Genomic DNA, 14,816 nt, shown 5'->3' with positions numbered 1-14,816 from the left:
AAATTTGAAACATATCTAACAAACAAAATTAATTATGTATAGGCTAATGGATGTCTGTGCGTACAACACATTTCCTTATCCACAAGAGTGAAAGTGAAAGTAAAGAATGAGGGGGCTCATCTCTCATTCTCGGCACTGCAGATGCTCTGTTCAACTGTTTTCTCGCTGGTGAAATGCTCAGTTTTTTTTACTCAGAAAGTCCACCAGGTAAATAGCAAATGCACTATGGTGTGACACAGCTGACTCTTAAAGGGAATCGGGGATGAGACTGATTGGTTTATTCTCAAAATACACCTATAACTCATTAAGGGAATAAGCTCAACCCTGTTAGACCATGTGCCGCAACGCAAAGCGAATTTTTCTGTCGTTAAAATAGTAAATGTGGATTCAGGCACGCCCTAAATGCTTTTCGCCCTGCGCTTTGGACTTTGCGCCTGGGTCGTTGAAATAAAGCCTTTAATGAGCATCTTGAAAAGCATTTTTATCGGACCACAAGATTTTACAATTCACTCAGGCAAGTCACTTTTATTTCTAGCACTTACAAAATAAAGTCTTTAAGCTTACTGTATATTTCCATGTATTAATGTCTTGGGCACACATCTACATAGAAATATGATATATGGGAATGTTTTCAATGATGCCATTATTTGACACAAGTTCATGTTTAGATTTCCCATATGAAAATATATATCACATAAGCCACATATATTTAAAAATATTGCAAAATTGGCAGTTTACATATATTATTTTAACCATTGAAATATACAACTGAAGTATAACAATGGTGTTTCAACAATCAAAGAAAAAACAAATCGCTTAAAGGGGCTAATAACATTAACATAAAATGTTTTTTTTAATAGTTGTTTTCTTAAAAAACTGTCTTTATTCTAGCCAAAATAAACAAATATACTTAAGAAAAAATATAGGGTATACTGTGAATAATCCCTTGCTCTGTTAAGGATAATTTGGGAAATATTTGAATAAGAACAAAAGATTAAAATAAATCACAGGAGGGCTAATAATTTAGATTTCAACTGTATATGTGTAAAAAAATATATATATATTTTATCACATTTTTCATATATAGCCATATATAACATTTCTGTATGAGCAAAACTGAGCTTTACCTTTATACAGCTGTTCACAGCATGAGGCTGAAGTTCTTTGTATATGACAGAAGGTATACCAGTACTTCAAATATTTGATTGCTAATGACAAATACAATTTCCCATTGATTTAAAATTCAAATTGATACCCAGAAGCAGTTATTTCTGTGAAAAGATGCCGACGGGTTCTCTCGGCTGTGTATATGCTGATTTCAGTGAAAAGAGAAATCGAACCATGATATGGGAACAGCAACTTTTTTGAAGTATTTCCTTGCATATACAGAATCCTGCTGCTAGTTAGAGGGAAACATGAAAAGAAAACACTTTTTGTAATTCTATATTTAAGTATCCCTGCTGGTATTGAATGTAGAGAGAGTGCAGTGTGTATGATAGAGGCCATTCTGCAGGCAATTAAACTACACAAAGGCTTTTCAATAATGAAAAAAAAAGAAGAAAAAAAAACATCTGAGCACTGAAAACAAAAAAAGTTATATTAGGATTGTTTGTATGTGCAGTTGAGGTTGAATTGAGGTACTGACATCGGAAAAAAATCTTCTAAACATTATCAGATTGCTAATTAGTAAATACCCTATTTAGGTCCCAAAAAACATGATCCTTGCACATAAGCCAAGATAAACTGATCTGCAGATGGTCTCCAGTCACCCTGAATGGGTCAAAACTGATGGTATTGAATGGCTCTGATGACTAATGATAAACTCTTACAAATTAATCATTTAGTTGATAATTCTGGGACTTAATTTAAATAGAAATCCTCTAATTAAATCAGCGATTATATTATATTATATTATATTATATTATATTATATTATATAATATTATATTATATTATATTATATTATATTATATTATATTATATTATATTATATTATATTATATTATTCATCCATTCATTCATTCATTTTCTTGTCGGCTTAGCCCCTTATTAATCCGGGGACGCCACAGCGGAGTGAACCGCCAACTTATCCAGCAAGTTTTTATGCAGCGGATGCCTTTCCAGCCGCAACCCATCTCTGGGAAACATTCACACACACACTCATACACTACGGACAATTTAGCCTACCCAATTCACCTGTAGCCCATGTCTTTGAACTGTGGGGGAAACCGGAGCACCCGGAGGAAACCCACGCGAATGCAGGGAGAACATGCAAACTCCACACAGAAATGCCAACTGAGCCGAGGTTCAAACCAGCGACCTTCTTGCTGTGAGGCACCAGCACTACCTACTGGGCCACTGCTTCACCTATATTATATTATATTATATTATATTATATTATATTATATTATATTATATTATATTATATTATATTATATTATATTATATTATTCATCAATTTTCTTTTCGGCTTAGTCCCTTTTATTAATCAGGGGTCACCACAGCAAAATAAACCGCCAACTTATCCAGCATATGTTTTACGTAGTGGACGCCCTTCCCGCTGTAGCCTGTCTCTGGGAAACATTCATACACCCTCATTCACACAATTTAGCTTACCCAGTTCACCTACACCCCAAGTCTTTGGACTTGTGGGGGAAACCGGAGCACCTAGAGGAAACCCACGCGAGCAAGGGGAGAGCATGCAAACTCCACACAGAGTTTGCCAACTTACTCGACCGAGGCTCGAACCAGTGACCTTGCTGTGAGGCAATTGTGCTACCCACTGTGCCAGCATGCTATATTATATTATTTTAATAAAAAATACATATATTAAATTTAATTCATTACAAAAAAAGTCTGGTTCTCGATTGATCTAGTGAAAAAGGAAATATATAAATAACCTATTTATATTCATAGGAGGTTATTTTTCCTTTTAAATAACTTTTATATTAATGTTTGTTCAGGAAGGTGACTGCATGTGTCATTCTCTTTGTGAACTCTTGATGCTCAAACAGGAAATGCTAAACTTATGGTTTCAAACCATGAACATTTGGATGTATGGCTTGCTTTTTAGGTGTATTTATTTTATTTGTTTGTTTGTTTGTTTGTTTGTTTGTTTGTTTGTTTGTTTGTTTGCTTGCTCGTTCGTTCGTTCGTTCGTTCGTTCGTTCATTCATTCCTTCATTCATTCATTCATTCATTTATTCATTCATTCATTTATTTATTTATTTATTTATTTATTTAGTTAGTTAGTAAGTTACAGAGGCAAATTGTCCGGTTCAGTAAGCAATTGGACCCCCCCCCCCGCCCCCCATCCCCCCCCCCCTAAACATTTTTTTATGTAAAAATGTACATAAAAAATGTAGTAACTAAATAAGAAATAAATAAAACTTCATAAAGTTTAAGGAAATTGAAGAAACTGTTAATACAATATGCACTAACATATATATATATATTTTAAATATTTTTTCACTAAGTCGAGGTCAGTGCCTAATCTAGGCCATTCTGTTACAACTACTTTTTTTTGGCATTAAAACAAAACTGCTATAAGAAATATAAGCAGAAACCCACAACCAAACACACACGGACACGCTCACACACACAAACACACACAAAGTACATTGTAAATAAATGTATAACTGAAATTAATAAATAAACTAAATGTTAAAAATAAAAAAAAATATATCAAAATACACAGAAATAAATACATAGATGAACTAAAATGTGTTTAGAATTCTATAGGTGTCTTTTTAAGAATCACATTAACTTTAACACACACACACACACACATGTACAGCTGTCTTATCTTTATGGGGACTTTCCATACAGAAAATAACCTTTATACTGTACGGACTGTATATTCTATACCCCAACCATATCCTTAAACCCAAGCCTCACAGGAAAGAATCATCATTTTTTATTTTTTAGAACACTTTATTCTGTGTGATTTTTGAGCCAAAGAAATGTTTCAAAATTAACTGCAGACATGAGGGCATGTAGATGTTTGGTCCCCGCAACACAATGAATAATACACATACTCAAGTAGCTCATGCGATAACGAACACAACAGTGCATCAATATAAACCTGACACTTTTTACAGCCTTTAAAGAAATGAATAAATTGATGTTCACATATAAACACACACTTCAGTGCTTGTCCTACTGCTGTTTTACTTGTCCCTCCAAAATGATCCCTCTCTGGCAGCAGGATGTCTTTGTGGCACTGATCATTAGGTAAAACCGTCTTCTCTTCAAATAATCCTGCGTGTGAATGCTAAAAATGTAATGAACTTCACGCTCCATTGTATCTGACATTGCTTAATTAATGGGTGCATTTAAAGTACATAGGCTCTGGTAATTGATTTATATGCATGATTTGCACATACAGCTGTTGGTTCCTGTAGGAAAGTCATCACTCAAAATGTGCACGCTTTTCCTGATGAACTAGAGGTGCTGCTAGCGCATCCTCTGCAGCACTCATTTATTAGCATACACTTTCATTAAGGCTAATACCTTAGATAATAAAAAAAACAAAAGACATCGAGAAGAGACCATCTGTGAAAAATTTACAAACTATGTCTAGAAAAAAAGTCTCAAGGAATAGATAGATAGATGGATAGATAGACTAACTGGCCACTTTATTAGGTACACTTTTCTATTACCGGGTTGGACCCACTTTTGCTTTCAGAACTGCCTTAATCCTTCGTGGCATAGATTCAACAAGCTACTGAAAATATTCCTCAGAGATTTTGGTCCATATTGACATGATAGCATCACAGTTGCTGCAGATTTGTCAGTTGCACATCCATGATGCAAATCTCCCGTTCCACCACATCCCAGGTGCTCTGTTTGATTGAGATCTGGTGACTGTGGAGGCCATTTGAGTACAGTGAACTCATTGTCATGTTCAAGAAACTATTCTGAGATGATTTGCGCTTTATGACATGTGTGTGTTATGGAAGTAACCATCAGAAGATGGGTACACTGTGGTCATAAAGGGATGGACATGGTCAGCAATGCTCAATTGGTACTAATGGGCCTAAAGTGTGCCAAGAAAATATCCTCCACGCCATTACACCACCACCATTCAAGGATGGTTTTCTGCATACCTCGGTTGTAACATTTATTTGTTGGAGTTACTCCTGCCTTTCTATCAGCTCAAACCAGTCTGACCTCCTCTGACCGCTGGCATCAACAAAGCATTTGCGGCCCCATAACTGCCGCTCACTAGATATTTTCTATTTTTCGAACCATTCTCTGTAAACCCTAGAGATGGTTGTGCATGAAAATCCGAGTCGATCAGCTGTTTCAGAAATAAATCCTCAGACCAGCCCGTCCAACAACCATGCCACAGTCGAAGTTACTTAAACCACCTTCCTTCCCCATTCTGATGCTCAGTTGAAAATGCAGCAGATCGTCTTGACTTTGTCTACATGCCTAAATGCATTGAGTTGCTGCCATATTTGCGTTAACGAGCAGTTGGACAGTTGCACCTAATAAAGTAGCCGGTGAGGATAGATAGATAGATAGATAGATAGATAGATAGATAGATAGATAGATAGATAGATAGATAGATAGATAGATAGATAGATAGATAGATAGATAGATAGATAGATAGATAGATAGATAGATAGATAGATAGATAGATAGATAGATATTTAATTTGACTTATTCGTTTCAAACATAATAGTATTACAAATAAAAACAAGTATTCAAACAGAAATAAATTTAATCATAATCCACAAAATGTCTACATATTTTCTAAAAATAAAATACAAATCTAATGAGAACAATTCAAAGTAGAGAAGGATAACATTTATTTTCTTTGTTCCCTTTTACTTCTAATTCCACACTATATTATCCTTTCAAATAATTCATATCTTGAATTTGAATAATATGATCATAATGATCACAGTATTTAGCGCATGCAATGCTCAAAGGATTCATCAATTGGATTGATTGTATTCACAAACAACGATAGATGTCATACTGTAGCTACTGAGGATTTGACGAATACTGAACTACAGTTAGAAATTGATCAACATTTACAAATTTGACTCCAATAGCATTTAAATGAAGCAAATATATTTAAAAATATCATAAATCTTGGTTTAGTTGAAAACATTTTTACATTAAAGAAAAAAAGAAAAAAAACAGGTGATTTTTTTTTATTTTATTTTATAATAAATCCCTTTGAATTCAACTTATAATCCAGCTCAGATCTAAAATTAAACTCATTTATAAGCCGTTTTCAAAACAATTGCTTTGCCAACGCATGTGTGTTGTCTAAATAAAGCATTGTTCAGTCATGTGATTCTATAATTATTGAATGACTGGTGTGTGTGTGTATGTTTTCTTCAGAGATTTGGAGGTCGGTGGCCTCTAACCATTATTTGGAGCTTGGGCAGATCCTCAGCGGAGCTCCGATCAATCTTTTACCTGGGGAACGAGTGCTGCGTATTTCTATCACCATTCTATTGATTTTTCCATGTGCAGAGCCCTTATGTTAGAGAGAGAGGTGTTTTCATGTGGACACCACAGAGAAAACGCAGCCTGCAGCGCACACACATTCATTTATTTATGCTTGCAGACGCCCGTTGGCTCAGACGACTGCAAAATGCACACATCGGCATATTTAGCCGATTTTCTGATCTCACATGCACAAGTCCAAAAGGCCTAACATATGAGCAGAAACTTTTAAATTCAGAAAGTGAATGCCCTTTCTTTCATTCACTTCTTGTCCCACGGATTCACTTGTGCGTAGTGGTGATTTTCTGTTATATTCTCTGTTAGTGTTTTTTTTTTTTTTACTGTGATCAATAAAAGTGTAATGATCCAATATGGCCATGTTACAGCATGACTTTCCTCTTTGTGCAGAACAACTTGATTTAACACAGTTATTTTTTTGGTTCTGCTAAAATGAGAACCGTCAGAATTTTCTTAATCTTTATCCTCTATCATATGGATGTCTTTGGATCTAATGTATCCAAGCAGGTGTTTTGAATAAGATTTAGCAACATCAAATTAAAACTGACACAATTATATATACAGTTGAAGAATTATTAGCCCTCCTTTGAATTTTTTTCTTTCTTTTTTAAATATTTCCCAAATGATGTTCAACAGAGCAAGGGAATTTTCACAGTATGTCTGATAATATTTTTTCTTTTGGATAAAAGTCTTATTTGTTTTATTTCAGCTGGAATAAAAGCAGTTTTTCATTTTGAACTAGATTAATTAGGTTAACTAGGCAGGTTAGGGTAATTAGGCAAGTTATTGAATAATGTTGGTTTGCTCTGTAGACAGTCGGAAAAAAATTAGCTTATAGGGGCTAATAATGTCCATAAAATTGTTTTTAAAAAAAATTAAAGACTGCTTTTGATCTAGCCATAGATTAAATAGTTCTAATAATTCTGACTTTAGATATATGCAGTTTCACTTTAACTATTTTTCCGAAATTAATCTAGATTAATCCTGATTTAAAAAATAAATATATGGCCACCCATATATATATATATATATATATATATATATATATATATATATATATATATATATATATATATATATATATATATATATATATATATATATATATATATATATATATATATGAACCTCCTTATTTTTCTTCTGGATAAATTTATATCTATTTTAGTTAAAAGGTTAAAACATTTTTTTTTTTTTTTGTATAGGCTACACATTTTTTAACATTTTATTCTATTTCAAAAATTTCCAAGTGATATTTAACACAATTTTCTTATTTTGTCTCCTGAGAAAGTCCTAAGCAGTTTAAACTTTTTAAAACAATTTGTATGCTTAATATTATTAGCCTCCTGAAGTAAAAAAAAATATACCTTTGCTACCGAACAAACCATTTTTGTAATGCAGTAACTTGCCTAGTTAAACTAATAACCAAGTTAAGCCTTCAAATTGCACTTTAAGCTAAATACTAATATCTTGCAAAATAACTAGAAAAAATATGAAATACTATCAGGTTTTAAATATGCAGAAAGCAATCATCTCTCTATTAAATAGCACTTGGGAAATATTAATAAAAATTCTCAGGAGGACTAATAATTTTGACTTTAACTTTATGTACTTGGACATACAGAGACATCTTTTCAGCATCCAGCTTTTTTTCTTGTAAAATGTTATGTTTTAGTCAGAGATTAGTCATATTATGTAACACAGTAGGTTGTGAAAGACATTTATAGTTGTCATTCTCTTTTTAACCACAACTATAAAGCAAAACATGTTACTATTTCTGAACAATTTGCTTAAGAAATAGTACTACAGTAAATAGTATCTATTTTATAATCTTTTAAAGTTACTGTAAAAGTGAAGTAAAATGTGTTGTTTGCACGCACAGTGATTGTGTACAAGCATAGACACGTACAGTACCAAAGCACAGAAGAATCCATCAACAGCCAATAATCAGTCTCTCTCTCTCTCTCTCTCTCTCTCTCTCTCTCTCTCTCTCTCTCTCTCTCTCTCTCTCTCTCTCTCTCTCTCTCTCTGTGACTAGTGCTAGAGCTGCGATCAATACTGCATTACATAGAGCTGCCAGTATATACAATACTCATCAAACTGATTATTTTTGATGCTAAACTGGCAGTTTCATTTGCTCTGGAACTAAAAAGAAAAAGGCCACTGCGGTAACAATGTTCAATTAGCCAACCAAGACAGCAGGGTTGCAAATAAGACAAATGGCTATTTATTTGGCTGAAATAACATTTTGCGTTGAACCGACGTAAAGAATGAAATGTCACCGTTGCACTCTGTTTAAAAGATGACTTGTTTCATTGAATATTGAAATTTCATGAATATATTTCCAAAGGCTTTGAAAAAAAAAATAATAATAATACATGATGGAGTTTGCAGCCAGCGACGACACAGTAGGGGTTAGTCACATTTCAATGTGCATGCATTGTGTGTGCTTTTTTTTTTTTCAGACACACCCTGAATTGTTCACGGCCAGTGTATTTGTTAATATCAAATAAGGTGATTTAAGTAAATACTATGATTCTATTACTATTATTAATACTATTAGCAACCTAATTGTACGTGTCAGATCCAGCCTGATCTCACGAGGAAATGCAAGTATTTTAAGTTTTGTCAGTTTAGTGGCTAATTCAGTTCAGCTGTACGAAAATGTACGATTTTAAAAAGGAGGCGTGGCACCTAACCCCAACCGTCATTGGGTGATGAGCAAATCATACTTAATTGTAGAAATTAGATCGTATGAGGTCATACGAATTAGCCACTGAATCAAAAAGTTACGAATTGCCGTGAGATAGCGTTGGTCAGATCTTAAGTTAGCAATATGTTTCCATTCAAATGCGCAAAACTAAAATATCGCATAAACAGCCTGATCTCACGAGGAAACAAGACTACTTTACGTTTTGTCAGTTTACAAGTTAATTCATACGAGTTCAGTTGTATGAAAATGTACAATTTTAAAAAGAAGGCATGGCACCCAACCTTCATTGGAGGATAGGCTAATCGTACTAACTTGTACGAATGAGATTGTACAAATTAGCCACTCAATTAAAAATGTACAAATTGGGGTGAGTTTGTATTGATAAACCATTTGCTTATAAGGCATCTTTCCATCCAATGAGTCAAGGGTGAACAAAATTGTCGCTTCCTGATAAAATTGTGCCAAATATCAAAAAAGAAAATTAAATTTAATGTGGTAAGAGAAGCCGCTGAGGGCTTTTTGTCTTATATAAAAAGGGCATTTTGTCTTATATAAAAGTAAATACAGTTCCATATCCAGAGCTTTTGTCTTATTGCATCGCAGTTTAATGTTTGTCGTATTTTCTCATATTTATTTTCGTGTTGTCACTTTATGTACACCGGAAGGGTCTGTAGCAAAAACAATATCCTTGCGTGTGTGAAGCACATTTAGCAGTAAAACTGATTCTGGGTAATACACTACTTGCGCCAAAGATGAAGACAAAGTATAATGAGCACACGGTAGCACTTTGGAAACCAAAAATCCATTAGATTTTTAGATGACCAAAACATCATTTCATATATATATATATATATATATATATATATATATATATATATATATATATATATATATATATATATATATATATGAAATGATGTTTTGGTCATCTAAAAATCAATTGTATTTTTTTGTAAATATATATATATATATATATATATATATATATATATATATATATATATATATATATATATATATATATATATGTATAATGTATATATATATATATATATATATATATATATATATATATATATATATATATATATATATATATATATATATATATACAATATACATATATATATATATATATATATATATATATATATATATATATATATATATATATATATATATATATATATATATATATATATATATATATATATATAAGAAATCATTAAACTGCTTCAATCAAGCATGTCTGTCTCCTGCGCACAGTGTAATTTGCAGCTCCGTTCGCATGCAGCGTGGTTATTTGTCATTGTTTTCCGGTAGCACATTTCCCAAATGCTTACAATCAGCCTTTAGTACTCTAAATTGCCGCTCTGTTACTAATGGGGATGTGGACAGATGTGGATTAGCACTATAGTACAGCATGTGTGTTTGCGGAGCTAAATTAATGACTAAATACAGAGCAGAAGAAAGCATATGCTTCATGCAACACAGTACGATGAGCAAAATTAATTAGGAAAACCGCTGCTCTCTCTTTCACAAAAACCTAAGACAATGACTTTCGCTTACAATAAAGCCAGAGAAAAACCGTATAGATGTCAGGGATTTTGTCCGGATGTTTTCTGATTCACAGCGCACTAAGAATTATTCTCTTGTTGCAGGCTCACACAACACAATATCTGACAAAAAAAATCTAATGAAAAGCCAGTGTAGTATATTTCTCCTGCACTATTACTCTCCCCCACCAAATGACCTTTCATGCTTTGTAGTCCAGGGTAGTGAGGTCGGCTCCTTATATAATCAATATTCTATTATGATAGTGTGTTAAGCGTGTGGAGGTTTACAACTTCACTGTAATAGTGTCCTTATATCATCTCCTGGCAGTCTGCATTGTTGTGTTTGTGCAGAGACTGAAGTGATGGAACCCGTCTTAACTGTTTGCTAAAGAAGACACCTTGCCACCTTGCTAATGTGACCTGACATTCTGCAATAACACAGAGTGATCTTCTTTATTTGCGTAGGTCAAATGTACAACTGCATTTTTATACCTTTTTCTGTACAGATGTGATAGAGAGCAGCACGTTGACGGCATTTCAAATGGATATAGTCATCAGTCATATATTTGTACCTAAATGTATAGCACAAGTCTTTCTGCGCATACTGTAGGTCAGGGAGTTCAGTAGTCAAATGTAAAAATAGTTATGTTTGGGAGATCAGGATGTCTGCTGGATCTAAAAATGTCTTAAAACTTAAATACAGAATGTTAGGCCTTAAAAAGTCTTACATTTGCTGAAATATTGTGTTGTAGGTCTTACATCTTTTTTGAACAGGTCTTCATTTTTACTTTGTTCATGTTTAGCTACCCAATCTGTCCAACTCCCATCCAATCATCAACAATCATCTCAAAAAATCTTAACTTTTTATTTTAAAATGTTATTTTAACTATATTTACCATAATGGTTTGATTATTTTCCCTATAATAACATTGGTTTAAAAGTGCTCAGTGTATTTACTGCTGACCTGGTCAGTATGTTCTGCATACATTTAGTTTATTATAGTTTTCAAAACTTTTAAAGCATCTCCATTGTTTTTATTTTAAAGTGTATGTTTAAAGCTAGAGCTTGCTTGTTTTGACTCAGTATTTAAAATATTTTGCTAAGAAATATTATATATATATATATATATATATATATATATATATATATATATATATATATATATATATATATATATAATTACTATTGTATTATTAAATGTATTAAACATTCATTTATTTATTTTTTTTGATAGGGAAAATAATAATCAATTCCATCTAGGCCATTCGAAAAAGTCCTTGGAGTTTATTCATGTATGAGTCTAAAAATGAATTCATAATGGTCTTAAAATGTCTTAAGAAGTCTTAAATTTAACTTGGTGAAACCTGCATAAAGTCTGGAGATGTAAATCAAACTATCACTCTATCAAGAAAACATTAGTTCAGTTTTTCTACTTTTTCAAATTCAATGTGCTGTTTGTTTGTAACTGAAAAAAAGGAATAAGTAAATAAATAAATACTATTCTGAGTGGAAATTCTTCATATTACAGAGTAACAGAATCCTCTTTTATTGGTTGATTATGTATACTAAAAGGCACAAATAGAGGTATGCAATTTAAGTGTTTATTAAATAATTAATGTATAGTTGAATTTAATATTACCACAGTTTAAGACAAAATCATTAGCCTTCCTTGTTCTGTGAAATTTTAGTTCTTTAAGCTATATACTAGTGTCTCGCAAAATAAGTACAAACATATTATGTATTATCATCATGGCAAAGACGCTAGAAATTAGTTAGGGGTTAAATAAATTAATACAGTAAGTTATTTAAAACCGTTTTGTTTTAAACTAAATGTTGAAAACACTCTGTTAAGCAACACTTGGGAACGTTGTTGAGGGTAATGTATTCCAAGTAATGTGACCTATATAATAACATTACTTGTCTAAGTAACGGCTAAAGTAATGCATTACTTTTCAAAATGAAGTATTAATATTTGAGTTGGTTAAAAAAATGTAATGCTGGATTAAAACATGTAGTCACATTGAATCCCGCACACAATGAGAGAATGCAGGAACAGACATATGTTTTTTTTTTTTTTTTTTTTTTTTTTTTTTAAGGTAGATGAAGGTAAATGACCATAAAAAGCAAGTGATGCAACTTTGGGGGAGTAACTTAATATTGTAATGCATTACTTTCTTAAATAACTTTCCCTGCTTGGGAAATATTGTTTTAAAGAATTTAAAAAATCACTGGAGGTCTACTAATTTTGACTGTATACAACTGCTATTACTATAATTGTTTTAAGGGGGCTAATATGTAATAATATAATTGGAAAAATGTAAAAAATGTCCTTGTGCTCTGTTAAACACCACTTTGAAGATATCTGAAAAAGAATTACGAAGGAGGGCTAATAATGTTGTCTTCCACTGTATATACCCAGTGTTCATAGATTCTTTTCAATGTTCCTAGAACTATGTCGAAACTGTTTACACTGCAGCAACTGGGAATTATTTTTTTATACAACCTCCTTTTGAATGAACATATTTTATTAGAGGAACTATGAACCCTTCACAATATAGTTGACTTGTGAAAAAAACAAATCCACACTGATTGCTAAATAAATTTTTTTGTTTCCACACTCTCAGACATAAAGGTACAGGAGCTGTCACTGGGCCAGTACCTTTTCAAAAGTACCTGAAGGGTCCATAATGGTACTTCAAAGGTACTTTTTAGGTATATTTGGGTACTAATATGCACCTTTTATGTACCACTGGGGACTATTTGGGTACAAATATGCATCTTTTAAAAAGGTACTGCCCCAGTGACAGCTCCTGTACCTTTATTTTTGAGAGTGTATCTAGCAACGCTTGACTTTTTTTTGTCACACATCAATTTTTCATATCCATTATTAAAAATCAGCCTAATTCTGAAAATGTAATCCTATATATTTTTCTGGAAAGCATCAAATACTTCCCAGGTGGTACTTTTTTTTTTTTTTTAAGTTTTTGGTTTTCAGGAATCCACCAGAGGCGGTTTTGTACTCGCTTTCAGATCACTTTCGCAACTGCCATTCACACATGCCTGTCTCGCGTAAATCCACCAGAGGCCGCGGTCGACTGATTGACTGATCGACTAACTCACCCTCCTCCTTCCCTAAACCCAACCAATGGTGTTTTCAAAAGCACAGATCGACCTGATGACCCACATGCATAAACCCAACCGACAGTGTTTTCAAAAGCAATCCAGAAAAAGAAAAACCCTCTCGACAACCAGATTATTACCACATTTTACCTCATTTTCACCCTGTTATTTTTTTCTATTTTTTATTTTTTGCCCTTTGTTTTTGTCTTATCTCCATTATGGAACTGTTCTTCACCAGACTTGATTCTCGTCGTCGCGGTCAACTCTGCTCTGCATCTGAAGTACGTCAACATACATGGCAAGCTAGTTTGTTGTTTTAACAGCAGAAAAGCCGTCCATACTGAGGTAAGAGGTCAGCTGATAAGTGTGAAGGAACGGCATCATACCTTCCTACAGCATTCATTTTAAAGATGGAATCCAGCCATACGTGCCTCTGGCTACATAATTCCCGATCTCCAGAAATGTACATAGGGGTACGTTTTCAGAATGAGCCTGTGTTGCAACTATTTCCCTGGAAAAAAAAGGAATATGTTAATCAACTTAGGCACATTATTATTTTTCCATATTAGGTTGCCACATAGGTCTTGATTTTTTGCAGTTGCAGCCATTTCAGAGTGTTGCATGCTGGGTGATTTAACATTGCAAGTGAGGCAGAGAGCTCAGAAAAGGTTACAGCTACGCAGAGTCATTAAAGATTCATTTCATTATGCCTCTCCCTTTCTCCGATAATTAACTTCTGTGAGTATTTCACCCACGTAAACGTTGTTGGCTCTGTCACTGCAGCGTTTGAATGTCATTTCCACAGTTAGCTTGAAAGAAATGTTTTATTTATAACAGAGAGAGGGTTAACAGTAGACTGACACTATCGACTAAACATAGAGAGACTGTAATTATCCATCATTTGTGGCTTGTTTCTGTTATGCTGCTATTTGTGTTTTTCTA

The 14,816-nt window shown here is 33.1% G+C and overlaps 1 protein-coding gene across 11 annotated transcripts in view; it reads left to right on the top strand.

Moving 5' to 3' along the window:
• ofcc1 (orofacial cleft 1 candidate 1) overlaps positions 1-6,837 on the top strand; it is a 202,358-nt gene extending 195,521 nt beyond the window's left edge. For all 11 annotated transcript variants that reach the window (XR_015524744.1, XR_015524745.1, XR_015524746.1 and 8 more), the window contains one exon: positions 6,360-6,837. Coding sequence is in view for 3 of the 11 variants with exons in the window: in XM_087309188.1 (XP_087165314.1) it covers positions 6,360-6,384 (25 nt within the window). In the remaining 8 variants the exon portion in view is untranslated. The remainder of the gene's footprint in view (positions 1-6,359) is intronic.
• Positions 6,838-14,816: the final 7,979 nt, after the last annotated feature.

This window comes from Danio rerio, chromosome 24 (genome assembly GCF_052040795.2).
Source record: "Danio rerio strain M-AB ecotype USA chromosome 24, GRCz13ab, whole genome shotgun sequence".
NCBI classification, from domain to species: Eukaryota; Metazoa; Chordata; class Actinopteri; order Cypriniformes; family Danionidae; genus Danio; species Danio rerio.
This window is presented reverse-complemented; position numbering and strand designations above follow the sequence as displayed.